The following is a 24,900-nucleotide window of genomic DNA, read 5'->3' as shown; positions in this document are numbered from 1 at the left end:
ACACTGAATAGTTGATGAGCTGGGAGAAAAAGAAAAGAAGTGTAGGGGATGGGTGGGGGCAGAAGTAGAGAGAGGCTGACAGAGAGGGAGGGAGGGAGGGAGGGAGTGAGGCAGGCAGCTGAAAGGAGGGTGCCCGCTCGCCTAGCTCCACACAGCTTCTATAAGCCCTGAGGTTTGGAGCGTTGGTGGAAAATTACCTTGTGAACAAGAGGGGAGGTCAGAACTGGAAGAGTCAGACTCCACTCGTCCTGAGAGGAAGAAGAGGCAGCAGCAGCAGAGGGAGGATGGAGCCTGCGATGGGCTGATCAGAGGGGACCAAGGTCGGGCCATGGAGAAACTAAAAGGTCCCACTGAGGGATGCACTATGGCCACCTGTGGATGGAGAGCCCTGCTCCTCCCGCAGCTGAACAGACAGTCGCTGTACTTGTACGGAAGCGAGGTGGCCGTGGAGAAGGAGTGCCTCCGACAGCTGGAGAGCGGGGTCTTTGTCATTCACCCTTTCAGCCTCATGAGGTATTTGATCATTCTGATTCAGGCCAGTCCTGGACTCTAACCCTAACCCCAACCTCATACCTCCAAACAGTTGTAGAAGTTGTGTTGTTGAAGTGAGTTGTTGCAGGTATTTTGCTATCATCTTATTTTATCTTATCTATGTCTGTATTGGAACTGAATTAAAGAGTCATTTAATTGATTAATTGTTGATTGATTGAAAATTAATTAGCAACCATTTTTCTAGTTCCAGCTCGTCGGTTTTACAGTACTGCTTAGGATGTAAGGAAATTGTGTTTTATGATATATATATATAATATTATAAATTTATAAAAAAATTATTTGGCCAATTATTGAGTAATTTATCTGAATCATAAATAAATCTTTAAAAAAAAAAAATATATATATATATATATATATATATAAATAAAAATGTATCAGCAAAAAAAACAATCCCTCACCTACTCACCTACTTTTTTCCTATTAATATTTTTACTTATTATTAAACGATGCAATTATTCATTCATGATTATTTGTGTCACATTTCAGAAATCCATTTGTGCGTAAACAGATTCAGTGTCATTTGTGTAAAATCTAAAGAGAAACATAAACATAAGAAATAACAGAGACAATTAAATGAGAATTAAAATGATAACATTTAAATTCTAGGTGCATTTAAACAGTTGAGGATTGTAAGAGGAAAAAGCAGATGGATCAAATTACTTCTTTAAGAGCCCGTTTTCACAGACGAATGGCTCTGCATTATCCATATTGTTATTATTAGTCTGTAAGGCGATCAGATGGAGTGAAAACAGAGAGGGGATGAAACAATCGGGATCAGAGAGCAGGGAGTTATTCGAGCCTGGTATTGAGCTCCGGCTGAGGAGATGTGCAGTTACAGTATCAGAGAGAATCTTCCTGCTGCAGCTAATGAGTCCCTCTGGCAAATGAACTGAGACTCTAGAAAACTACATAGCAAACAAGATCTGAGGGTCACTCAACAGTCACATGTGATGTTTGTTTGTGCTGTAGGAGTTACTACATCATGTGCATGATGGCCATCACGTTTCTCAACCTGATCGGGATTCCCATGGAGATAGCCTTTCTGGACGGGACCAGCGGGCTGGCGTGGGAAGGATTTAACGTGTTTTCAGACACGCTGTTCCTGATAGACGTGGCTCTGAATTTCCGCATGGGCATCATAGCAGAGGACAGCGAGGTGAGAGTGGCTGTGCTCTATTTTCAGACACAATCTGGGAGACTATAATCCCCGTGCAGACAAGCACATACAATCCATCTCTGTCCCATCTGTAATCTACTCAATACACGAAAGGCTAGATTAACAAACCTGCCCCCTCATCTCCTGGACACGGGCGATATTGGCCCCTGCTGTTTGATTTTATAACAGGGATTATTGTAATGGGCGATTGAGAAGTATAACATTTCCAATTAAGTATTATGCAGACAACTACATCCTGTTTGTTTTCATCTGCATATGCTCCGGCACTTCTATCTTGGCAATCACAAATGGGCCCATCTGTGGTGTTTACTCTGGACCTCCCGAGCATCTGGTTTCTCCAGATTTACCCTCAGTCGGTTTTTGCCTTGTTTGAAATATTCATGCATGAGCTTCTGCAACAGCTCAATGATGCCGTCAATTCAAATAAGATTCTCTTCTTTGAGCACAACGCTAATCTCATTTGACATCACTGTCTCCTTTAATGTTGGACAATCGCCCAAAACTATTGGTTCAGTTCAAGTGTTAAATTATACATCTGATCCGGCTGCACGGCGTCTTCATCCATCTGCTCGATCTGCTGCTCTGTTCTCTTTCACAGGAAGCTATTCTGGATATCAAGCGGATCCGGCTCAGTTACCTGAGGACATGGTTCATACCGGACGTCATAGCTGCTTTCCCGATCGGCTACATTCTGCTGTTTGCGGTAATGAAGTGATCAAAACTGTTGAAGCAGCAAAAAGCCCACAGTGTGCTGCAACACGTCAGTGCACAAAACCACCATGCTCTTAATTTTACATGAATTTGTTGGTGGTGTATAATTAAAAACGTTTGTAGCACTTAGAGCAGTGCTTTACAGACAGTAAATAATTGAGAAAAGTAAATAGAATGATCTGTTCAGAGTATTACAATATAGATGAATATAAAAGTTCACGATAATATCAGGTAATATACATTTTTGATTTCATTTTCCCAGGACTTGCATTACCACAACGATGACAACCCGTCCAAGACAAACAAGATGATGAGGATCCTGATGTTTGTTCGGATCCTCAGCTTGATCCGACTCGCCCGAGTGTCCCGGCTCGTCAGGTTCTTCAACGAAGTGGAGAAAGTAAGTTCAAACCCCGGAGGCTCGTCACAGCTCACCCCTGAAACTCTATCGACCTTTCTCCCTGTCCGCTGAAATCTTACCAGACCTGGATCAGATGACAAATCTGACTTTGACCACTTACAAAGTCATCTGTGAAACCAAAGCTTCTTATCACATGTGCCCAAAGTTAAGAGCTCAAACAACAGATGCTTCATGAAAAGTAAAGACATAGTGAACCTCAGATTTAATTTATGTTCCTTCTCACCAGGATGATGTGTAGTGCCATAAAGTCACATGTCGTTTCATGTGATCTCTTCATCAGGTGTCAAATGCAAACCTGGAGGTGGTCCGCCTGTTCTTCCGCATCCTGTCTTTGTTCATGATGATTTTCCTGCTGTGTCACTGGAACGGCTGCATCCAGTACTTCGTGCCCATGCTGGAGGAGTTCCCCTCTGACTGCTGGGTCCGCAAAGAAAACCTGATGGTAAAACTCATCACAGAATTCATGGTTGTCAACATGTTGTTACGCTCTCACATGAATGCAGAGTCACCAGACTGATAAGGACCAGCACAGTGAAACCTCAAGAGAGCCAGACCCTGTTACTTTGTGGTCCAGGCCCCAGATCTACGGACACTACTTCTAATGATACATAAATATTTGTTCCAGAATGCCACAGTGATTGTGAAGTACTCATGGGGAGTTTTTCGAGCTCTCTCACAGATGATTGCTCTCTCGTACGGCTCCATGGACGCTCCAACAAGTGAGAGATATTCAGTTCATTTGAAGTAAATGTGTATCACTCTCAGATATAAATACACCAAACGTTACACTAAACGAGCTGCTGTGTGTGTTGGTCCCAGATTATGTTGAGATGTGGATCGTCATGGTCAGCATGGTGTCCGGCTGTCTGATGTACACCGTCCTCGTGGCCAACGCCACCGCCATGATAGCCAACACCGACCCGGCAGCCAAGGAGTACAAGAGCAAGGTCCTCATGGGTGACAATTACTATCCTTCATCAGCAAATACAGACCATATTAAATAATTGCTACACCAGCTCGTAGTGATGAGTACAAATTTGTTTAAATTCAAATTCAAAATGATTTTAATTTAATAGCATTTTTAATTTTGGAGAACTTTCCAGAACTCAAATTACAAAGATCTTGACACAAGGCAACAAATTTAAAACAAGATCATAAGACAAAGAGATAAAGTAAGATGAAATCCCAATAATATTAGATTCTTGGGTTACTCATTCACAACATGAAATACAAGACAGATATTATAAATATATTATATTATGTTACATGTTAGAGACCATCTGAGTTAATGATGGTGTAAAAAAATTGATATTCACTAAATATTACATAGACCATCCTAATAATGTATTGGATTTAAAGTGGAGGATTAAAATAAAGAATGTCAGGCCTTTCTTAATTATTAAATGAACTAGTTATTAAGTTAATTTAGGGATTTAAATTATTTTTGAATTCTTCATGTGATATTTCTTCTCTTTTTATTAAAGCAGTTATATTAAAGTCTTCAGAAGGATAGAAATGACCTGTTGGAAAACTATGACAATGCAAATATTGAGTACCTGAGGCACCTTGTGACTGCAGATGAGTCGCTTGGAGCACTACATGGCCTTTATGAAGCTCCCGCCCGAACTGCAGCTTCGCATCAGCAACTACTACCAGGCTCGCTACGGAGGGAAGTGGTTTGACCAGAAGGACGTCATGGACACGGTGTCCTCAGCACTCAAGGAGGTAAATGCTCATCTCTGGACTTCTGTGTGTTTACCATGTTCACCATGCTGATATGACGTGAGGCTGTTCTGTGAGTGTGTCTCTGTCTCAGAGGTTTGGAGACCTCACCCACACCCAAACATCTGAAGAAGTAAAACCAATGAAAAACAAGTGTCAAAGTAAAAATAATTATTTCTTTCTTTCTTGCGAATTAATAAACATTTCTAATTATTTTTCAGCAAATCCTGACAGTGATGTGCAGCCGGCTGCTGAGAAAAGCTCCAATGTTTCAGAACCAAGATGAAAACTTCATCAGTGCCCTCCTCCCCAAACTGGAGTACGAGGTCTTCCAGGAGGGAGACGTCATTGTCCGAGAGAACGTCCCGGGCGACCGCATGTTCTTCATCGACCACGGCCAGGTCCTCATGGAGAGCGAGTCCTACGATAGGGAACTGTGTGATGGAGACTTCTTTGGAGGTGGGTGGGATTTTTCTCTATCCTGTCACCTATAGAGCACATTTTAATAAAATAACCAGCAGTAACATGCCTGTCTTGAAACATTTACTTAAAGACATTTTTTTAAAAATCAGTACATTTCATAAAACCAATTCATAGTTGCGCTCTGGATAATCCACAGACTGTGAACACTTTTCACCGGAGCTACTTTCTGCCAGAGATCGTCCCCATAAAAACAGCTGGCAGCTTGTTGTGAGGATTAACTACAGTAACATGGATCATGTTTCTAGGAAAGGTTGTTCCTCTTGCCATTTTTAGACTCTGTGAGCACCGCAACCATTTTTTTCCATCGCATTGAGAAAGAAATCCGAGGCAGGCATAGGATAATGTCTCAAAAACATATATTTTGATTTACTGATGAAATAAAAATTTATTCGGATTATATTTCAGGTAGGTACAGTGTGATTTTTCAATGTTTATCAGTGTGGAAGACAGGTTTTTTTTTTTTTTTTTACTCATTGGCAAATCAAAGTGAATAAATCAACATTTTCCAATTTGTGGGGCCGATTTAATTTGGGCTGAAAGTGGGAACAAGTCATAATCTTTTTGGCAGCGAAGCTCAGCAGCGTTTAGAGCTAAGCAGGCTTCCCGAAGCAACTCGGCTAAGTCTGGTTATTTAATTTAGGATTAATTGTCAGAGCTCATCCCCGTCATTAGGGTTTACTCGCTCATTAACCACGCTCTTGTGGTTCCCTCTGTGTGTGTGTGCTACAGAGACATGTGTGCTGACCAAAGGCAAACATCTGGCCACAATGAAGGCGCTGACCGACTGCCAGTGCTTCACTCTGTCCTGCGATGACTTCCGGGAGGTGCTGCAGGGCTTCCCAGATGTCAAGAAGGACTTGGAGAAAATGATTGAGCTCAACTCTGATGGTGGACTCGTGTAAAACCAAAAACAAGACTTTTTTCACTGAATGCTGCGGAAATTAACAGGAGAAATTATGTTATTATAGGATGGACATTAAAACCAAGGCTGATTCCACATGTGGACATGATTGGACATTTACTAATCGAGGAGATGGACAGTTCTCAAGCCTTGACTCGAACTGGGAATGATTACGTCTCCAGGAACAAGCAATGACCTCAACAGTAAAGACGGGTCAAACATTTCATCTCTGCTTTCTTAATGCGAAACAAGAACGATTCAGACATTTTATTTGAATACAACTTGGGGTTTGCTTTTGATGTTTTGGCCACGATCCCTATCAATAACTACATCGGAATCATCGAGTTAACCGCTAAGACCTGGGATCACATAGATTTCAACTAGAAACACAAGCTGTCAGACGATCATAGGTTGTAAATTAATCAATTATATTCTTGCCCAGTTGTTCAAAGATCCATCACTCTTCAGCAAAACACAGGTTTAACTTACATCTTTAGTTTTACCTTCAAAAAGTCATTTGGCTCAACTTGTAAACACCATCCGTTTGATTGTCTGTCCTCTTGTGTGTCTTCCCACGACATATCACCCTGTTAATGGATGACTGTACAGAATTAGATTAGACCCAAGTTGTTATAAACTGGAAATTAGCTTGAAAGGAAGGTGATATATAAACAGAATCTTGAGAATATAAAGAATATGCAGACGAGGGACAAGATTTTGGGTCCGGAGGCCTTCTGGTCTCTGTTTCTGGTTTGAGCAGGTGAACCATCAGTGTGGAGAGAGAGAGAGAGGCAGAACACATTGACTGTAATGCTTTTTCATTTACATTTATTTATATGCAGTTAGATATTAATATAGAGTTTAGCCAAAACATTGTCTGGACCTAAGACACCTACAAAGAGTAGAGCTGTTTGTGTTTTGTGTGGAGAAACGTTAATGAGTAAAAAAACTAGTCTTCCAGAAGCACCAAAATGTTGGCTGCTGCCCCCAGAAGCTAATTAACGACGGCAGGCTGAGTGATTGAAAGAAATTAAACACTGTCATCGTTTCTTTTCTCTAAAATGACATTTATTTGTAGCAACATTACACAAGACAAATTAATGTCAGTGTGAAAGCAACAAAAATAAAGCAGATACTTTAATATGATTATGAAACATCTGTGTGAGAACAGCAGGTCGTTTCCCTTTCATCCAAACACGCACACGGTGCCCGAGGCCAGCCGGTGCTTGTACTCGTAGAGGTAGTAGGAGGCCTGAGGGAAGTTGCACTTCATCTCCATCCTGCCCGGCACCACGTGGACCGCCACGCCGGAGCCCAGCCCCTCCTGCAGCTTCTTCAGCATGCGTGAGGCCAGGTAGCGCCGCGCCCTTCCTGGGTCCTCCTCGATGGAGGAGTACACTTCAGGGGGCGGGTTTGGGATCTTCCACTCCAGGTCCACGATGAGCTGGTGGATACGGCTCTTGTCCAGCGAAGTAGGCGTGTCTCGGTAGCACGCCACCACGTGGGGGGTTGGAGCTTCAGATGCCACTGACAGCAAATTGTTGGGCGGCTGCTCCACAGGTGCTTCTTCCTTTTCATCCTCTGTCTCCTCATCCTGCTCATCCTCCATAGGTCCCACAGCAGGGTGGAGCATCACCGCCCAGCGCAGCCAATCATAGTTCTTCTCCAGGGTCTTCAGGAGGCCCGTCGCTGCCTCCTCAGGTGGTGCACGGTTCTGCACGGCCTCATTTAGCTGTTTACGAATGTCCCCTTCCGCCTGCTCCAGGAAGTATCCAAGGCAGCGGCCGCCCATGTTCTTCATCTTCCTGTAGAGGGCGCCCATGCGGTCGGACCAGGTCTTCATCAGCAGAGCCTGATCTCTGCCTGTCAGAGAAGCCTGCGTGAAGAGACACAGCAGACCGGTGCCCAGGACAAAGTTTATCTGTTGAAATGAAGAGGAGGAGAAAAGTGGTCATCAGTTTTTAAAATGTGCTTTAACTTACAGGGAGAACCACAGGTTCTTTTAATGCACGGATGAAAAAGTGTTGAACATCCAGAAAAGAGGCCTTTTTGAACTAAAAGTCATTCTAGAAACATAAATGTTTGCTTTTGCGTTCAATGAGGCAGCAATACACACAGATCTGTTATGTTGCACTTTTTGTTATACTGTGGTTTGTACAGTTGGTTGGTTCATGGTTGGTTAGAGACGCCGCTTCCCCAATACTGAACACATCAAGTGGCTGTTTTTCAAATCTCTGTTTACTTTTGATTTCAGGTTTTGATAATCACTTCCCTGGAGCAGAGACATGACTGTACCTGACAGTCACAACACCAGAGCATAACTCTAACACATTTTAATTAGTGAAAATTAGATCTGCTGTGGTCACATTTGCTCATTTTGGCTGAAAACAAGTGTAGTTCACATCCAATCATACCTTGTACAGCTGCAGTCCGTCATCTATGACGCTGTATTGTCTTTACTAACACAATGAGCCATCTGGGATTTTTTTGGCGAAGACACTGACCTGAATAGTGTTTCCAAATCTCATTGTGAACAGAGGCTGGTGAGTCCTCTCTCCTTTGGATAAAGCTCACAGATGTCCCAAACTCATTTCAAAGAAAGAGCGCCACCAGAGGTTATCCAAGGTGAACTCAAGAGCGCAGAGCCTGGTGGCGTCTGCCGATCTTCGGTGGAGTTAGAGCAACCAAGCTTTTCGGGTGTGAAAATGAATCATACTATGATTATTGTTTTAGTTTTGTTTTCTTCATCTTATTAAAAAGCGTATCTTAGAGTTTCACCAGAGTTCTTGTGCCAGATGGAGCAGAAAAACCCACACGACACATAAACTTATCACCTACAACATGTTTAAATATGATTTGATCCAAGGTTAAAGAAACACGGTTGTGGTTCCTTTGCTTAACAAGGTCAGGTTCTGCAGAGTGACTTTGACGTCACTGCAGCTTCGTCTCAGAGCACCGTCGATTCCTCAGCTCATTATGCAGAGTAAAGTTTGTTCCATCGAATTGTTTACTGGATCGTTTCACTGAGATTCACTCTGACTGCAGCGTGAGGGCAAATTTTGCGATTCTTTGCCGCCTCAGTGGAGGCACTTTTCTTTTATTGTCCCCGGTGCATTTACGCAAACCAGGTCATAGTGCACACACAAGTCCTTGAAAGAGCACTGCACAAACAAATCACTGCTCCAGCTCCGAGTTCAAGCAGCAATTGCCGCAGCATTAAAGCTAATCCAGCGAGGCTGGCTGCCTCACACACTAAAGCCCCCTGATAAGTGGAATCTAGACTGATTTGAGTTTCTAAGCTGAAAACACCCTGTCCTTACAGCAGCTGCTTTAAATGAACAAACACTTTGTAAATAGCTCTTACGCTGCCCTCAGAGTGATCTTTACATCATGAGGGATAAATGTTGGTCCAACGTACGTCATGCCTAAGATTATTAACTCTGCCAAAGAGGTTATGTTTTCACCCCTGTCCCCTGTGACCTTTGTTTGTGATCAAGATTACACAAAACTTGGTGGAAGGATGTGGTATGAATGAAATTTAGTGCGGCTCCAGATCAGCGGCAGATGCAGGAATCTTTTTTTAACATGATTTTTTGATGAATAAAATCATGTTTTGAGGATTGATATTCATGAGCGTGGGCAGCACAGTGATGCAGTGGTTAGCAGCGAGGAGCTTCCCACTTCATATCTCAGTTTGCCAAATTGACGGTAAGTTAGAATGTGAGAGTGTACCCCAGCTCTCGGTCAATGTCAGCCACGTCCCCCATGAGACAAGGATATGTACCCCTCAAGAGGATGAGCAGTATGGATGATGGAAGGATGGATTTCTTTAACATCTACCTTCATTTCTCAGAGAATAATTCATGAAAAAAAAATATAGGAGTTTGTGCAATCTAAAAATCGGGATCTGGTGAATTTAAGGGGACTGTCTGCATTCTGCTGTTCGCTCTTTGAGTATTCATAAGGTAATTGCATAATTGCTTTTACATAACAAACAAGCCGGTGACTGCTGAGGTGCATTTACTCTCAAAGTGAACTCTCATTATGCAGCAGGCTGGTTCTGTGTGTGTCTTGCTCGGGGTCACAGCCGAACAACAGATGGACTAATGGACAAACATTGACTTTCCTTTTTTTTTTTTAAGTGAGTGGACCATCCAGTGCTCTGTGTTTTTTTTAATGTAAGCTCAATGTGACCCAAAGCAGACGTTTGCTTTTGTTCCTGTCAAATCTTTTCAGTTACACTCCAGTTATTTAATTCACAGAATACTTTGAATACCTAGTTTTAAGTTTATCTCATTTTTGTTGGATAAAAGAAGGTTTTACAACAGCAAAGGGGAAGTTGCCAACTCAGCACACATGAAACACAGGGAAGGTCACAGCTCTGCCTTATTAAATATTCAGTTTATTTTCATACCAAGAAGATAGATGCAGCCTGTTTCATTTCCCACAGGACCCCAATGTTTTTCTCTCACATTCATCTCTTTGGTCTGGGAACTGAATATTTAATCCTGTACAGCTGTGCATGCTCCTCCGTGCTATTACTGAGCATATTTGCATTATTTTCATAGAATGACATCTGAAGTAGCTTCTTGATTCTTTGGTCTTTAACATGGGGACAAACAGATGAGAGCTTCACTGCACCTCATTTTCAAAAAGCTGTCTGTGTCATTTTGACGTTTTTATTCCTACTCTTGTTTGTGTACTTGAGGACGTTGTGTGGCTGTGTCGCCTCAGGCCTCCTCCTGCTGTAGTTAAGCAGGGGTGCATGCTTCTGTATAATGACTTGTAAGATAGGAGAGAATTAAAATTTAACGACCTCTGTAGGGAGACAAGTTAAACACAGAGGAGCCCCCCCCCCCCCCACTCCTCCATGCTGTCCCCTGCACCTTCACCAACCTTGACGCAGAACTCCTTCAGCTCCCAGCGTTTGGGTTTGCGGGTCAGTATGAGCTGCTCCAGCAGGGTGGGCTGGTCGGTCAGCGCTGACACTCCCATCAGGCGGTTGTAGAGCGCCGTCACCTGCCTCTCCAGGCGATGGTCATGCACGTACTGCAGGAACACCTCCGTCTCCTTCTTGGTGAAATCTGACTGGGCCCTCACCTGGATCAAGAGGAGATGAGAGGGGTTTCTCTTGAGATATGGAGGTCAAGGAGGCAGGGGTGGGATTAGAAACTTTTAAATAAAAGAAATTTGTGTTCATTTTCGTGTCTTTGGCCATTTTGCCACTCTTCCTGTTCATTTTGTGTCTGTAGTCATTTTACGTCTCTTAGTGGTTGTGTTGTGCGTCTTGTTTTAGTAGTTGTATGCCTTGTTTTGTCTCTTTGTTGTCGTTTTGTGTTTTTTTGCAGATATTTGAATTCCTTTCCAACAAATAACATCAACAGTCATTTCAGATCCAGTGGGCCTGAGAAAAAAATCAATTTATTATCCAATCCTAGTTTGAATCCCAGCTTGGCCGTGACCTTTCTCTGTGGAGTTTTCATGTTCTCCCCGTGTATGTGTGTGTTTTTTCCCAGGTTCTCTGGCTTCCTCTCCAAAGACATGCAGATTGGCATTAAGTTAATTTGGGTGTGAATGGTTGTTTTTCTCTGTTGGTCCTGTGATACGCTGGCGACCTGTCCAATGTCAGCTGAGATTAGCTCCAGTAACACAAACATGACCCTCAAAGGATAAGTGGTATAGATAACGTGTGGATAACGGATCAAACTAAAACTCACATCCTGTTAGCATGAGGCTCATGGGACAGCCAGCGTTTTTAAAAGGGATCCAAAAAATTAAATATGTTTGTTTTCAGAGCTGAGACATAATGAACGCCAGAGAAAATAACGACCGCCAAAGTGTCCTTAAAAAGACAGACGCACATTCTCCCAGAATTTAATGCTCCGTCCTGCTGTTCCACATTTTACTCTGAATTTGAGCTTGTTCATCACACGTTCTTCTCGCTGATGAGTAGACACATTTTCTTTCACATTAGCATTTTGAAATAATTAAAACTGAAAAATAAAAAGGCAAAAGCCTGTTAATGCGAAGGCTGCTACGACTAAACAGATGCCTCGGTCATACATCTGTTCATATTTACATAACGCACTCCACATGATGAGTTCAGTCAGTCACGCTTTAGGATAATTGGCAGAGTTAGTGGTGTTCATGAAAACTACAAATATCAGAGGTAAATGGGTGACGGTTCAAGGACAGGGCAACCTGGTAATAAAACATCTGGTCCCAGCAGATACATTTAAATAATTCTGGAAATAAAGTTTCCTTCATTAACTTTTTTAAATTTAAAAACATGTATAAAGAAAATAATCATTTGCATGTTTGCATAACTTTCACAGCACTGTGTGTGATTTAACTGTTTCACATTCTCTTAACCTTCATAGTAAAACAGTGAGAAGCAGTTACTCTCCCTCCACAGTCATGTTAATGTAGTGAAGTATCTGTATACTCAGTCTAGTGCATGTATGAGGTTCAGGGACAGGTTCCTCACCGCTGTACCCAGCTGGTAGTAGACCACCGCCAGGTCGTCCTCCAGCCGGTGGACCTCCTCGTCCTCCAGCAGGCCGTGACCCGTCGCCCCCAGCTCCTGATCGATGTGGTCCAGGTTCTTCTTGGCCAGATCCATCTCCTCTGCTGTGGCACTGCCTCCCAGATAGGAGCAGATGCCCTGAACCAGAACCCTGATCCGCACACAGACACACACACACACACACACTACTGATTGACTTGTGTGATATGAGCAATGACAGAGCACCATACGGGTTGGAAATGCATTGGAAATATATTATTTGCTGAGTGTTCTCTCCCAGTTTTTGATAAAAAAGGACTCACTTAAAAGCTGATGTCACATTTATATGGAGAAGGCAAACTCACCTCACAGTTTGCATGTAGCCCACAGGCTCCAAAACCTTCCCAAACATCGCCATGGCTCTGGAGCTTTGTTCCGACAAATTAGCTACGGAGAAATATTACACCATTTAATTCACATTTATGATAAGTTATATAACAGAACATGTGTGTAGATTAGAAGCTGTGGATTTCTCTTGGCGTCTCACCTCAGTCGTGCTGCGTTCAGGTTCGTACTGACCTTCACAGTTGGATCAGTATTTATACACTTGCTGTATCTGATAAGAGAGCTACACACCTACTGTTCTCTCTGAACTTGACGGTACGAGAGGGAAATGATGCATGATAGGTGTAAATGTATATAGAGCCTAACTCCTTCAAATATTTAGAGGTACATTTATTCACTCCATCATTCAATCTCTTGCAGAAAGTCTCAGATGTACCACTTTATGCTCTGTTAATAAATAATGTTAACATAGGGCAACCATGTCTGGATTATGATAATAAAGGCTGAATCAGATATGGCAGCGAGAGAGTGATGGAGGCAGCAGAGGGAGAAAACTATATAACATCCAAGAATAAGTTTAACCTGACAGAAAAATTATTTATACAATGCCTCGAATAGATGATATTAGATGGACGAGGCTCGCTCGTCGAGGGGTCGCAGTGTTTGGTGGTAGGATGTATAACAAGGTGATAGACACAAGTTTTGAGGAGATAAACTGCAGTGATGTTTAACAACCGGTAGGAGGCAGCAGTGCAGTACACAGTGCCGAGTCTGCCGGAAAGAAGAAGAAGAAGAAACAGGAGAGCAGGAAAATCGAGGCGCCAAAAACCAAACGATTGTCCAGGTGAGAGTAGATGTAAACAAACGATTGTTTCTGTGGCGTCACGATCCTCGGGAGAAGCTCAGACTGGTGCGCGAACATGGAGCCGACGGAGCGGTTCTTCTCCAAACTCCGGAAGCTGGCGGTGACTCTGGAGTCGGAAACCTCCAAACTCCAGCAGTCTTTCGAAAACCGCGAGAAGAACGACGCTGACAGCGGTGAGAGAAGTCGTCCGGCTGCTTTAAAGTGCGTTGAAATACTTCAGTCAATTTAAATCAGGTTCATTCAATGATCTTATTCCAGAAGCCACCGCCAAGGCGATGCGAGCGTTCCACGAACTGAACTGCGACGTCGGGAACCTGAAGGTAGAAACTGTCCGAACCAAAGTCTGTTCAATAATCTGCTGATTTAACACAGCGTCTGTTTGAACTCCCACAAATACTACAGTTCAAGGTATTACAAGTACTCCTGTCGTTTGATTTGTTCTGTAAGTACTATAAGTAAGAATAAGACTTGTCACTGTCATGTTTTTAATATCTCTAGTCTTGTATTTTAAGTTTTACACTTACACATCCGGCCTGTTTCTAACACATCATCTTTATTATCTGTCAGTTTTGTGGAGAATAACTCTGATCTGTCCTCATGCAGGCGCAGGTCCAGGATCAGCTGACTCAACAGAAAGCGCAGGAGAATGAGGTGAGCAGCTTCATCCAGGCCTGCAGGGTGATGGAGCAGAGGGTCAGTCAGGACATCCAGACTCTGAAGCAACACTGGGAAAATTACGGCTATGAGGGTCCCAGAGATGCCCAGAGACCAACCAGTAAGTCATGAAGTCAGACCTGAACGCTGGCGGATGTCCACACAATTTGGTCTGGACTTTCTCTGGAGTTTGGCTTTCACACGTGAACCAACTGTGTTTTTATTGTTACCTTTTCTTTTACAGAAGACAAACACCAAGAGTCAGATACTGAAGAAGTAGCAGATGAAAGTGAAACTAAGTCAGCAGAGGAAGAAGAAGAAGAAGACGACGACGAAGAGGGAAGCCAGGAGGAGGCTGGAGATGATCAGGCCTCATCATTTCCGACAGTGGGGCCGCCGCCCTTCACTGACGTGATGCGAACCCCGCAGCTCTCTGACTTTGGTCTGTCTGAGATGCTGCTGAAGAGAGGTCTAGCCGGGGCCGAGTGGTGCTCTGAAGTGCCCCCCATGCCTGAGATGAGCCTCCGTCACCCCACACTCAACACGCCTACACCACCGCCCATGCCTTTAACACCCAAGCGTGCCCTGCGGATGGATGACACCGAGCTTCAGAGTCCTCAGATGCACGACTTTGGCATCTCCGAGCACACGATATGTCTGTACAACGACTTCACGATGAATCTGATCCAGAAGAACATTGAGAAGCCTCACAGGTAAAGAATGAGTATTAGAAGCAGTACAAAACAATTATGATCTTTATTGACCCCTGATGGGAACATGCAGGATTTGCAGCAGTACTGCCAGAGGTCTCTCAGGAGTCTATAACCACTGCTTATCCCTACTTTATAAAAGTCCTCTGCTTTAACAGATCATTACAAGACAAACCTGTGCCAACGGTGGAATCCCTAAAGGAGAGTTTACACACTAAAGGTATGACAGTTTTCTTACTCTAGAGCCAAAAAAATTAGAGTTCTGATACCAAAATAATTTTGAGAAATATGAACATGTTTTTTCTAAATAAAAAAAACGAAAGCCCATCTTCTCATTTTGACATTCATTTAAAAATACTCAAATCAGCACAATTTAAGAAAATGTCACTTAAGAGCATTACTGATGATGACATAGCAATGGTACAATTTCTTTAATAACACTACTAATAAATTAATTTAATAAAAACTTCACAATCCTCTTTGCATGAAAACAACAGAAATGACTGAAATGAAACACGTTTTGCTGTTTGCCCTCATATGACTTTGTTTTTGCCATCAGCAGAAACCTTGGAGTCCCCAGAACCGCCTGTGTTTAGCACCCAGGGGTTCAAAATCAAAAAGACAAACAAACCAACATCGAACAGCTCCCCTCCAGCAGCAGCAGCCAGTGGTGACCCAGAATCCCCCCCTCGCCCGGGCCCACTGTGTACTACCCCTGAGGTTCCTGCTTTTCAAACGCCTTATCTGAGCCGACTTGTGAGCACAAAGAAGGTATGATGTGTTTATGTGGTTTTTTTTTTAATATCTTAATTTGCTCATCCAGACTGGCTGAAAACGTTCAACTCAGAGTTTGTGCCTCTTGCACGTGTTCGCAGAGCGCAAAGCAGTCTGAGCCTATCAGCATGCAAGCTGATGATGACGTCCGCATGTCCAAACTTCTGACGCCATCTCATAAAACAGCAACCGGCTCCAAACGCATGTGGGAGTACAATGTGCCAGAGACATCCATCATGGGTATGGAGGACAAGGAAATGCCAGAAATGCCGAACCTGGAATCTCTTTTGGGGAAATCGCTACAAAATGTAAGACCAACTGGTTTTTTTTTTAGCAAAGTTATCAAATCCACAAATCTGAACTTGAACCTCTGATGAATGTTTAACGTGTCTCTTCTCTGCCTCCCAGAGAAGTGCAAAAATCCCAAAGAAGACGAGTGTGCATGAACAGGTGACGGAGGAGTTCGCTGTTAACAGACCGGAGCTGGACGATCCCACTCAGGACTTCAGCTTGGGGACACCTCGCATCAGGAGGGACTATCAGGAGCCCAGCACCCCTGAGATGCCCGACCTCAGCTCCGTAACACAGGACATCTGTAAAGTAAGTTGTGTTTTCCTATTAATTCAACTTCTCACAACTGAGGAGACCATACCTGTAGCTTTGTTTTAGCTTATTAACTAAAGATATTGTGTATTGCTGACAGTTCTGTGTACTGACAAGACAACCAGGGCCTTATTTTTCCCAAGGACAAGAATCTTCGCCTGGCCTATCTGGGCATTTATCCTCTTCAAAATACGTCTTCTTAGCTGCTTGTTTTTACCTCTGACAAGATCAGATTGTTATTTGAAGTGTCCGATTCCTGCAAAGCTGGACTTCTTTGTTAGAGTAAGATCCTTGTTGTTTAGCCATCATGTCATTTTACCTCACAGTCATTTAAACTCACTTGTCATACGCTTTTTGTGTAAAAAAATATGTCTTATGATTTCTGTTCTCTAGCTTGTGTCCCAGACTCAGTTGAAAAAGACAGAAGTGGCAGTTGTGCAACCAAATGTCAGGACAGAGAAACATAAAAACAGGTAAAACTGCTCAGAAAGTATTTTTTATAGATTCTCTGTTCTGTTCATTTCTATTATTTATTTTTATTTCCCTCTATCTTCATTTCGTGATATAATCTCAGGCGTGCAGTTTATAAATCAAAGTTTTTATAATAATGCGTCCTCTCTCTCCAGTGCTCCGAGTCTGTCTGCGGTGTCAGAGAGCGAGTTCCAGAGTTTACCACGCTACATGAGGCAGATGACTCTGTCCAACCTCAACCAGGTCGTCCACAACATCAACAAGTTCACTGCAGAGTTTCCAGGTCTGTTCCACAGTCCTTTTATGATTGAAGCAAATATATCAACGTATTGTCTTAATATCCTCTTTGAGTTGTAAAAGATTTAGAAAAATACATCATCACCACTTCCAGACTAAACATAGATTAACATGTTATTGGATACATGACGGAGACAAGTTGGTTGTCAGAGTGAGACGTTGAACCTGATGTTGTAGAAACTGAGAAAGGTTCTGACGCAGCAGGGCAGAAATAAGAGATGGTGTGTCAGTCACACAACAGTAAGAAAACCCCTCGGTGCACATGAGCGGTCATAATACTGTAGCTTTGCAGTCATACTGGTCATTAGGTAAGATTAACACAAAATAAACCAGACAACCACCAAAACAGCCCAAATGTGTTGGTTTAATAAATACTGGAGAAGGTTGGATTCACTCGTGTGTATCGAAGCCTGTTCTGTGCTGCCCTCTGCAGGAGAAAAGACGGAGCTGAATTTGGAGGAGCTGAAGAGGATCACCAACGTAGGGACCAAGACGCCCGTGTTCGTCCTGTGTCTCACCGAGCTCAAGAGGCTGCAGCACATGGGGGGAGCCAAGAACAACGCTGTGTACAAACTCAGCGCACAGAACTAACTGTTGCTTGGAGCTGAAATCCAGTGTTATCTCAACTCGTAAAACGCTGCTCATACAAGTTGTAGCTGCTGGTTTTTGGTTTTCTTCATTTGCACTTCTATGACTTAATGTTTCTAAATATAAATTGGCTTGTATTTAATAAATCCTAATGTTTCTGAACATAGTGTTGAAATGTGTTCTCCAGAGGCTTGTGTAGTATTTTCATGAGTCTTAGTTCAAACTTCACTAATTAAGAATAAAAGGTGATAGACATATTTACTCAATATAAGTGCATTATCTGAACTCTAGTCTACACAGACAAGACAGGATAACCAGTTATTTTACAATACACAAAGTACTAGAAATCAAAATCAACTTTTAATTAACTGTTAAAACCCCTAAACAGTTGTGACATGATGTCATCCCAAACGGTCCAATCAGATTGTTGAAATGTAAATTACATCACATTTAATTTTTTAAAGTTTTATTCCCCCTTCTTTTCCCATTTTTACTTCTTTTCACTACCTGCACTTTACATGTTTGGCTATTTACACCATCTTTACATTTATTTGCTAAAAGTTAACAGTTAGCATCGTTATAATACTGCGTGACCTCACCATTTAAATGACGTTAACCCAAACAGTCCAATCACAGTGTTGAATACAAACAGCTGTTATAGATGTAACTACCATTTTTTTGTTCTTTTCTTTCTTTTATTTATGGTTGATATGCCACGTTCCAATAAAGCTTGGAATTTCCATCGCCGAGTCGGAAGTTACAACTGGTCAGAGTTTTTACTCTTTATTAACACTTCTGTCATTAAATGTGTGGTACACAAAGTACTGTCCAATTACAGTCTGTGGGTGTTTTACTACGTTAGTATGTGTGAAATGCTGCGTAATAAGTTGTTTCGACCAGTTTTTTGCGTAAAGTTCGCTCCTGTGAAATTGGAACGTTATCAACGCTGATTGTTCGGGCGCGACGTCATTCCGAGGTTCATTGGAACGCGGGCCCTCACCCGGGGCTCCACACGAGCTCAACTCGCCACTGGTTAGCTTTAAATCTGTAAATATGACAGCTGGAGAAAATAAATAATTTCCTCTATATGTGACTTTTCGTAATTTATTCCTAATTTTGACTTCTTTCACTTTTTCACCATCTTTACATTTATTTTTGTAAACATTTAAAACCGCGTTAGAGTAGACCATGAGTAAAGAGCCCAGTGACGTCATCCCCAAACGGTGCAATCAGATCGTTGGTAAAAAAAAAAAAAAAATAGCATCGATGACGTCACTACCATGTGGTGTATATTTTTTTTTAATTCTCTCCTTTTGTCCCCTCCTCTCGTCGTCCGCCATTTTGGGAGTCAAGCGGCCACGGAGCGGGCCCCGCTCTCCTCTCCTCCTCCGCGCTCCAGACGATGGTTCACACGTGTGTGGTGACCGGCTGCAGGAACAGGAGGACCCCGGGCACCGGCCTCTCCTTCTACCGCTTCCCCCGGGACCCGGACAGGAAGCAGCGGTGGATCGAAGCTGTGAACCGGGAGGGCTGGGTCCCTAACGACGGCAGCAGACTGTGTAGTACTCACTTCATCTCAGGTACCAGTACTGTATGTGAAGTACTCACCATAGACTGCATGCAAAGTACCAACCGCATATTGTATAATACTGTATATAAAGTACAGACCATAGACTGAATATAAAGGTACCAACTATAGAATATATATAAACTAATACTGTATTTAAAGTACCGACCATATGTTTTTAATATTGTAGTTGTAAATGCAAAGTTATTATTTAATAAAAGAAACTTGTGGATTCATTAGATAACTTGGATGAAGTCTGTGTAATATCTTGGTCTTGTTATGATTTTCTCAATGCCACTTTTGCATCAATACATTTTGTTTAAAATCATACAAATGTCTCATAACTGTTCATAACGGCCGCTTTAACTTTACTAACTTTCCCCCAGGGAAGATTAGACAGATCCTAAATCTATCCCTTAAAATCTGTTGCTGTTATCAAACTGCTCTTTATGTTTGAGACGATAAGTGACTGAAAAAACATGGCTGCACGTCCATCATAATAAATCCTCAAACTACTGACTGAAGTAGACTGATACTGAGGGAAGTGCCAGAAACTTACTACTTACGTTATGCTATATTTTTCAGATTTTTCACCACCAGTGTTTCCACATGCAGGTAAACAGGTGAAGAATCCACGTTCGGCAGATTATGTTCCCTCTGTGTTCACCACAGCTCCCTTATCCCCAGAGATGAAGGAGCCGGGTGCCGTGGAGATCCTGGACAAGCAGGAGGCCCGCGTGGAGGCGGCCAACGCCTTGTTGTTCCTCCAGGGCCAGGGCAGCACTGCGGTGGGTGAGCGGGTCCAGGAGGAGCATCCCGAGGAGAGGGAGCAGGAGGCCATCGTGGAGGAAAGTGCGTCCTCCTCCCTCAGCACTGACGATGAGGATGAGGATGAATCTGTGAGTGACAGTAAGAAAGGAAAGTTCGATGCCCCCGTGAACTTTGAAGACATCCTGAGAGCCCTGAAGAAGGAAAACCAGGCCCTCAGGGAGTCTGTGGAGAAAATGTCTCTGTCCGAGAACTCTTTGAGGAACGATGCGGAGAAAGTCAAGTTTTACACGGGTTTACCAAACTACTTTGTCTTAGAGACGGTCATGTGGCTGCTGGCTCCGCACATGGACGGGATGAAGAATGTCCGGCTCTCCAAGTTCCAGCAGCTGCTGCTCACACTGATGCGGCTCCGCCTGGACCTCCGCAACCAGGACCTGGCGTACCGCTTTGGCGTGAAAGTCGGCATGCTAACCAAAACAGTGCACCGGATGGTCAACATCATGTCCTCCACTCTGGTGCCGACGGCCGTCTTCTGGCCCTCCAGAGCCGAGCTCCGGAAGAATCTGCCGGCAGCTCTGCGCACCTCCCACCCTGACTGCGCTGTTATCATAGACTGTTTCACCGTGCCTTTCGAGGAGCCGGTTTCCCGGGGCAACCAGCATCAGCAGCAGCAGAGGGTGGCGCCATCCTCTCAGGGTGAAGGGACAAGTTATAATGTGTTGAAGTACCTGATTGGTGTGGCTCCGCAAGGAGTCGTCACCTTCGTGTCCAGGGGTGTGCTGGGAAACGTCAGTGACAAGACTCTGGCAGAGGGTTGTGGATTTCTCTGCAAACTGCTCCCAGGCGACGTCGTGTTGGCGGCTCGCAATCTTGACATTGCAGATTCCGTGGCTGCCCGTGGAGCCTTGTTTAAAATAGCTTGCAGCCACCAAGGAGAGGCGAGTGGGAGCTCGGAGGGCTCGCCGCTCGCAGATTCTTCCTCTGAGGCGGTGAGCGTGCAGAGGCATGTGGAGAGGGTGATCTCCATGGTGAAGCGGAGATACGCCATGCTCACCGGCCCCGTCGAGAGCCCCTTCACCGCGGCCTCTGAGCGCACGTCGAACCTGTCAACCTTTGATAAGATTGTGCAAGTTGCTTGTGCCTTAAACAACCTGTGCATCTCTGCTGCTCCACTAGAGTGATTCGTACAGAAACACCTGGTGATCCTTACTGCTGGTCAGGCACTTAAAATCCCTTTACTGCTTTGGACCTTACGCCATGCTCTCACACTTCATCCCTGTGTTACTACTACACGATTACTACTGGAAGTTAATTTACACTAATCCACTTTAATTCTCACTCAGAGGGTGTGTGTGACTCACTGTTACCTTGGGCAGGATATACTTGGAAACAGGAGCTTCTCACAAATCCACAAACCACATCACTGAAGCCGTTTCAGACATGAACTGTGGGTGAAAATCCGGAGAGGTAGCCTTGTATGAGTAAGATTAATTTTTTATATATGTCCTCAGCCATTTGTAAGGAGGTACAGTATATAAACTGCAGTGTGGGTGGTGCTGCCAGGCAAGAGTCTGCAAGTTTTTTTCATTCCCAGCAAACGCAGCTGACTTCACAGATTATTTTCTCCCTTTGCAGGACACACAATACAAAGAGATGCAGCCCAGAACGGGTTCGATTAAAAAGCATGCACAGTGCAGCTTCAGCTCTGAGATGAACATTTCTGCTGCTCGTTCATCTTGCAGGGACACACACACGGTTAATGATGAAATACTGGGAATGTATTTTCACACACTTGCTAGCTAGAGTCAAGAATACACTCACCATGGGATAAGTCTGGTTTTGATTGATGTGATGCACAATACACACGCTCGACCAATCATGAGTCAGACTCAGCTGTCAATCATCAAATCTGCACATCCATGTTAAGAACAATCTCAAATAATAGAAACCCTCGTAGTTTGGTCCATGTCCCATCCGCTAACATGGAGAAAGAATGGACAAATAAATGTTTCTCATAGATGTCGTATGAGACAGTTCTATCACACTGAGGTTTGGATTTAATTAGTTATTTGATGACGTAAACATTCGAGAAGCATCAAGATAGACAGCTGAACTGACTCATGATTGGTCGAGCATGTGTATAGGCGGGACTGTCCGTGCCTCCAAATAACATGAGCTGTCAACACTCCAGAATATTTTGTCTTCATATTATTGACAGAGGGAGGAAGTGGAGATGAGTCATTCATCTTTAATTTTCTGCCACTGGGACCTTTAATGTGTAATTAAACATGATGTCAATATTTACTACGCCATCTAGTGTGTAACAACATTTCTGCATGTATGTTTTTTTAAAGATGTTCATACAGTGTTTCTCCAAACTGTCTAAACCTTCACATTAAATACAAAGTTTGAGATTTTTTTTTTTTTTAAATATTCCGGTGCGAGGTTGTTCCTCATGTTTCCAGATTCATTTTAAGTTAAAATACTTTTGTGTTATTGTCACATAGAGCCGGACAAACTCACAGGCAGCCGCTTGTGCACTGAGACTAAGATCCATTCTCCTACATGCTTCTGCAATTCTCCACAGTCACACAGCGTCAAATCATCATTGCGAGTAATTGGAGTAAATAGCGTTATGAAAGGAAAGATTTCCCGAAGGCGACCAGTGTTCGTTCTGGGTTGAGACAGCGCAAGTGTTGCTGATGAGGTTGTTGGGCCGAGTGCGTCGGCCTCGCCTCTTGGAGAATGTACGTTTTAATTTGTGACCGATTCATTCTCATCATCAGCTTTGTTCAATGTGTTCGGCTCTAATTGATTGTATCCGTGCTGAACCGTGACTACATACCACTGAGAAGAGTACAAAGCCGGAGGCTGTTTTCAAGAATGGTTACCAGCCACTGGAATGCTGTTTTTAAACAGTTTGTCAATTTCGGCTCCTATATGGGTTTTCGTGTCCTCATTTGAAATGAAAAATATCTTCAGTGTAACCTGTGTGAACAAAAACTCTGTCCGTTGAAACGCGTCTTCTGTTGTCCTGCGTTGCCGATGCCTTAGTTTGTTAAGCTGCTGTTACAAATCAGCCTTTTCCGCAGATCTTTATTTCTGCATCCTACTATACGCGTTAGACTATTTTTCTAGTTTGGCTACGAAGCTAAATGTGTGTAAACACTCAGCACTGAAGTGTAAATCATCTTTCATCACCGCTCACTCAGATCTGTGTGTGCACAGTGAGAAATGTCCCCCTTGTACCATTTAATGTGTAAAAATGATGTTAAATGGATGGATTGTACATTTCAACAGTGGTTCTTGTGCTTTGGCTCAGGGTCTGTATTTAATCGAAGAAGGTTTTTCACACATTGAGAAGCTTGATCCAGCGACAAAGAGGAAACTGTGTCAGTTCTGGTGTACGGCTTTAGAAGATGTCCGGTTCATGAGCAGTGATTTCACAGATCTGCATGTTGTGGTGCCCCGAAGTGGACTGTGCCTTCTGTACTCAGGCCCCTGCATATTCTTGTCTTTCACTGGTTGTGTTTGTCATGTGTTCTGTGTATTCCTTGAGGTTCCACATCAAACTAAAACTAAAAATGTCTCGTATTACCTTCGCCAAGGACGCTCTGTTTCCACCCTTGTCCGTGTATGTGTTTGTAAGCAAAATGACAAACGACTGAAGGGATTTCAATGAACCTTGATGGAAGTTTACGGGATGGGTCTTTAACACAGAAATGCTTCCTCCCACAATTAAATTTGCAAACCTGAATGCTTGTTGGTTAAAAGATGAAGAACACATGAGAGTTGCTGCTACACTGAGAGTAATCATTTTTAATTAACATTAAGACATCGTTATAGATACTGTGCTGTCTCTTTTTCCTTGGATTTTCTTGTTGTATTACTGTTGCCACCTCTGAAACCACCTTGTTGGGGGTTGGCATCAGGGAACACCAGTGTTAAAGGGGAAATCTGGTATTTTTCAACCTCGTATTTGTATTAAAGATTAATTGCATGGTACCTAGAAGACCTTTGGATGCAGTAGATAGCTTCCAACCTGGGGCAACTGCGACAGTCCACAAAATGTCCTCCCAGGATAAAAACTTTTAGCTTTTTATTGAAAAAAAAAAAGCACCTTTTGTCTCGATATGTCGCAGTTGCCCCGTGTCACTGCTGCCGACTCTTCTGATTCCAATAGTTTTTGTACCATTCATTCACACACAAATATTTAGAAACATATGGATCAGATTAAAAAATAACAAAATGTCCCTTACAGGAATAGTTAATACACTTTATGAGCAAAATGTTGATAAAAATGTTTCCTTTAGTTCTTTTGGGTTTTGCTTTGCATTCAACAGCAAATAGGAAATTGACTCTCGAAACAGTTTGATGTCTTAAGTTCTTTAAGTTGTTATTGTGCGTCTCCACGACACCTCTACTGTCACTGTTGGCCTTTACTGTTACGGGTGCATGTGCTTCCATGTTTAATGGCTCCACCTTTTCTTCATTAGTTCCTCTGTGAGTGATTAAATAAAGTCTTGGGAAATGCAGGATGACTCTTTTTTCCTCGCGTGTGTGTTTGTGTGTCTGTAGGCATTTTAAGTTTTGAGGCGCATGTGCTCTCAGGTCTCTGGTCCTCGTGTTTGATTACTGATAACAGAGTATAGATCTTTATTTGCTTCCTCAGTGATTCATGGCCTTTGGCTCCTCGGTATAGATTCCTCCCACAGACAGAGAGGACTGACTGAGTGATGAAAGTTTTTTATTCTAACAGAGACTCAAATGCTCTGGAGGAAGC

At 43.1% G+C, this 24,900-nt stretch overlaps 4 protein-coding genes across 9 annotated transcripts; 3 read left to right on the top strand and 1 right to left on the bottom strand.

Moving 5' to 3' along the window:
* The first annotated feature begins 196 nt into the window (after positions 1 to 196).
* On the top strand, positions 197 to 7,121 carry hcn5 (hyperpolarization activated cyclic nucleotide-gated potassium channel 5). Its single transcript, XM_020100567.2, has 10 exons — positions 197 to 513; positions 1,522 to 1,708; positions 2,328 to 2,432; positions 2,703 to 2,840; positions 3,142 to 3,303; positions 3,487 to 3,580; positions 3,681 to 3,808; positions 4,440 to 4,586; positions 4,805 to 5,042; positions 5,796 to 7,121. Exons 1-10 carry the CDS (start codon positions 329 to 331, stop codon positions 5,966 to 5,968), a joined length of 1,557 nt encoding a protein of 518 aa, XP_019956126.2. The 5' UTR covers positions 197 to 328; the 3' UTR covers positions 5,969 to 7,121.
* A 32-nt stretch (positions 7,122 to 7,153) lies between these two features.
* LOC138411794 (uncharacterized) lies at positions 7,154 to 12,974 on the bottom strand. The gene is made up of 4 exons (XM_069532748.1): positions 12,838 to 12,974; positions 12,455 to 12,644; positions 10,864 to 11,067; positions 7,154 to 7,888 (listed from the first exon to the last, which is right to left on the bottom strand). Exons 1-4 carry the CDS (start codon positions 12,888 to 12,890, stop codon positions 7,154 to 7,156), a joined length of 1,182 nt encoding a protein of 393 aa, XP_069388849.1. The 5' UTR covers positions 12,891 to 12,974.
* Positions 12,975 to 13,574: 600 nt separating this feature from the next.
* On the top strand, positions 13,575 to 18,542 carry ska3 (spindle and kinetochore associated complex subunit 3). 2 transcript variants are annotated; one of them, XM_020100544.2, is made up of 11 exons: positions 13,575 to 13,855; positions 13,941 to 14,002; positions 14,286 to 14,457; positions 14,581 to 15,049; positions 15,205 to 15,266; positions 15,609 to 15,817; positions 15,922 to 16,128; positions 16,229 to 16,420; positions 16,817 to 16,896; positions 17,050 to 17,177; positions 17,625 to 18,542. In XM_020100544.2, the coding sequence occupies exons 1-11, from the start codon at positions 13,738 to 13,740 to the stop codon at positions 17,780 to 17,782; spliced, it is 1,857 nt and encodes a 618-aa protein (XP_019956103.2). In that variant the 5' UTR covers positions 13,575 to 13,737; the 3' UTR covers positions 17,783 to 18,542. The 2 variants fall into 2 exon arrangements, with proteins under 2 accessions (XP_019956103.2, XP_019956102.2); XM_020100543.2 differs by having other exon boundaries at positions 13,587 to 13,855; positions 15,606 to 15,817.
* Positions 18,543 to 19,076: 534 nt separating this feature from the next.
* Positions 19,077 to 24,652, top strand: LOC109638005 (uncharacterized). 5 transcript variants are annotated; one of them, XM_020100751.2, is made up of 3 exons: positions 19,077 to 19,359; positions 19,932 to 19,961; positions 20,034 to 24,652. In XM_020100751.2, the coding sequence occupies exons 1-3, from the start codon at positions 19,182 to 19,184 to the stop codon at positions 21,296 to 21,298; spliced, it is 1,473 nt and encodes a 490-aa protein (XP_019956310.2). In that variant the 5' UTR covers positions 19,077 to 19,181; the 3' UTR covers positions 21,299 to 24,652. The 5 variants fall into 5 exon arrangements, with proteins under 5 accessions (XP_019956310.2, XP_019956312.2, XP_019956311.2 ...); XM_020100753.2 differs by lacking the exon at positions 19,932 to 19,961 and having other exon boundaries at positions 19,086 to 19,359; XM_020100752.2 differs by lacking the exon at positions 19,932 to 19,961 and having other exon boundaries at positions 19,086 to 19,359; positions 20,019 to 24,652.
* Positions 24,653 to 24,900: the final 248 nt, after the last annotated feature.

Source organism: Paralichthys olivaceus, chromosome 10 (genome assembly GCF_024713975.1).
Source record: "Paralichthys olivaceus isolate ysfri-2021 chromosome 10, ASM2471397v2, whole genome shotgun sequence".
Taxonomy (NCBI): domain Eukaryota; kingdom Metazoa; phylum Chordata; class Actinopteri; order Pleuronectiformes; family Paralichthyidae; genus Paralichthys; species Paralichthys olivaceus.
Note: the sequence above shows the minus strand (reverse complement) of the source record. Positions and strands in the feature narration are given on the sequence as shown.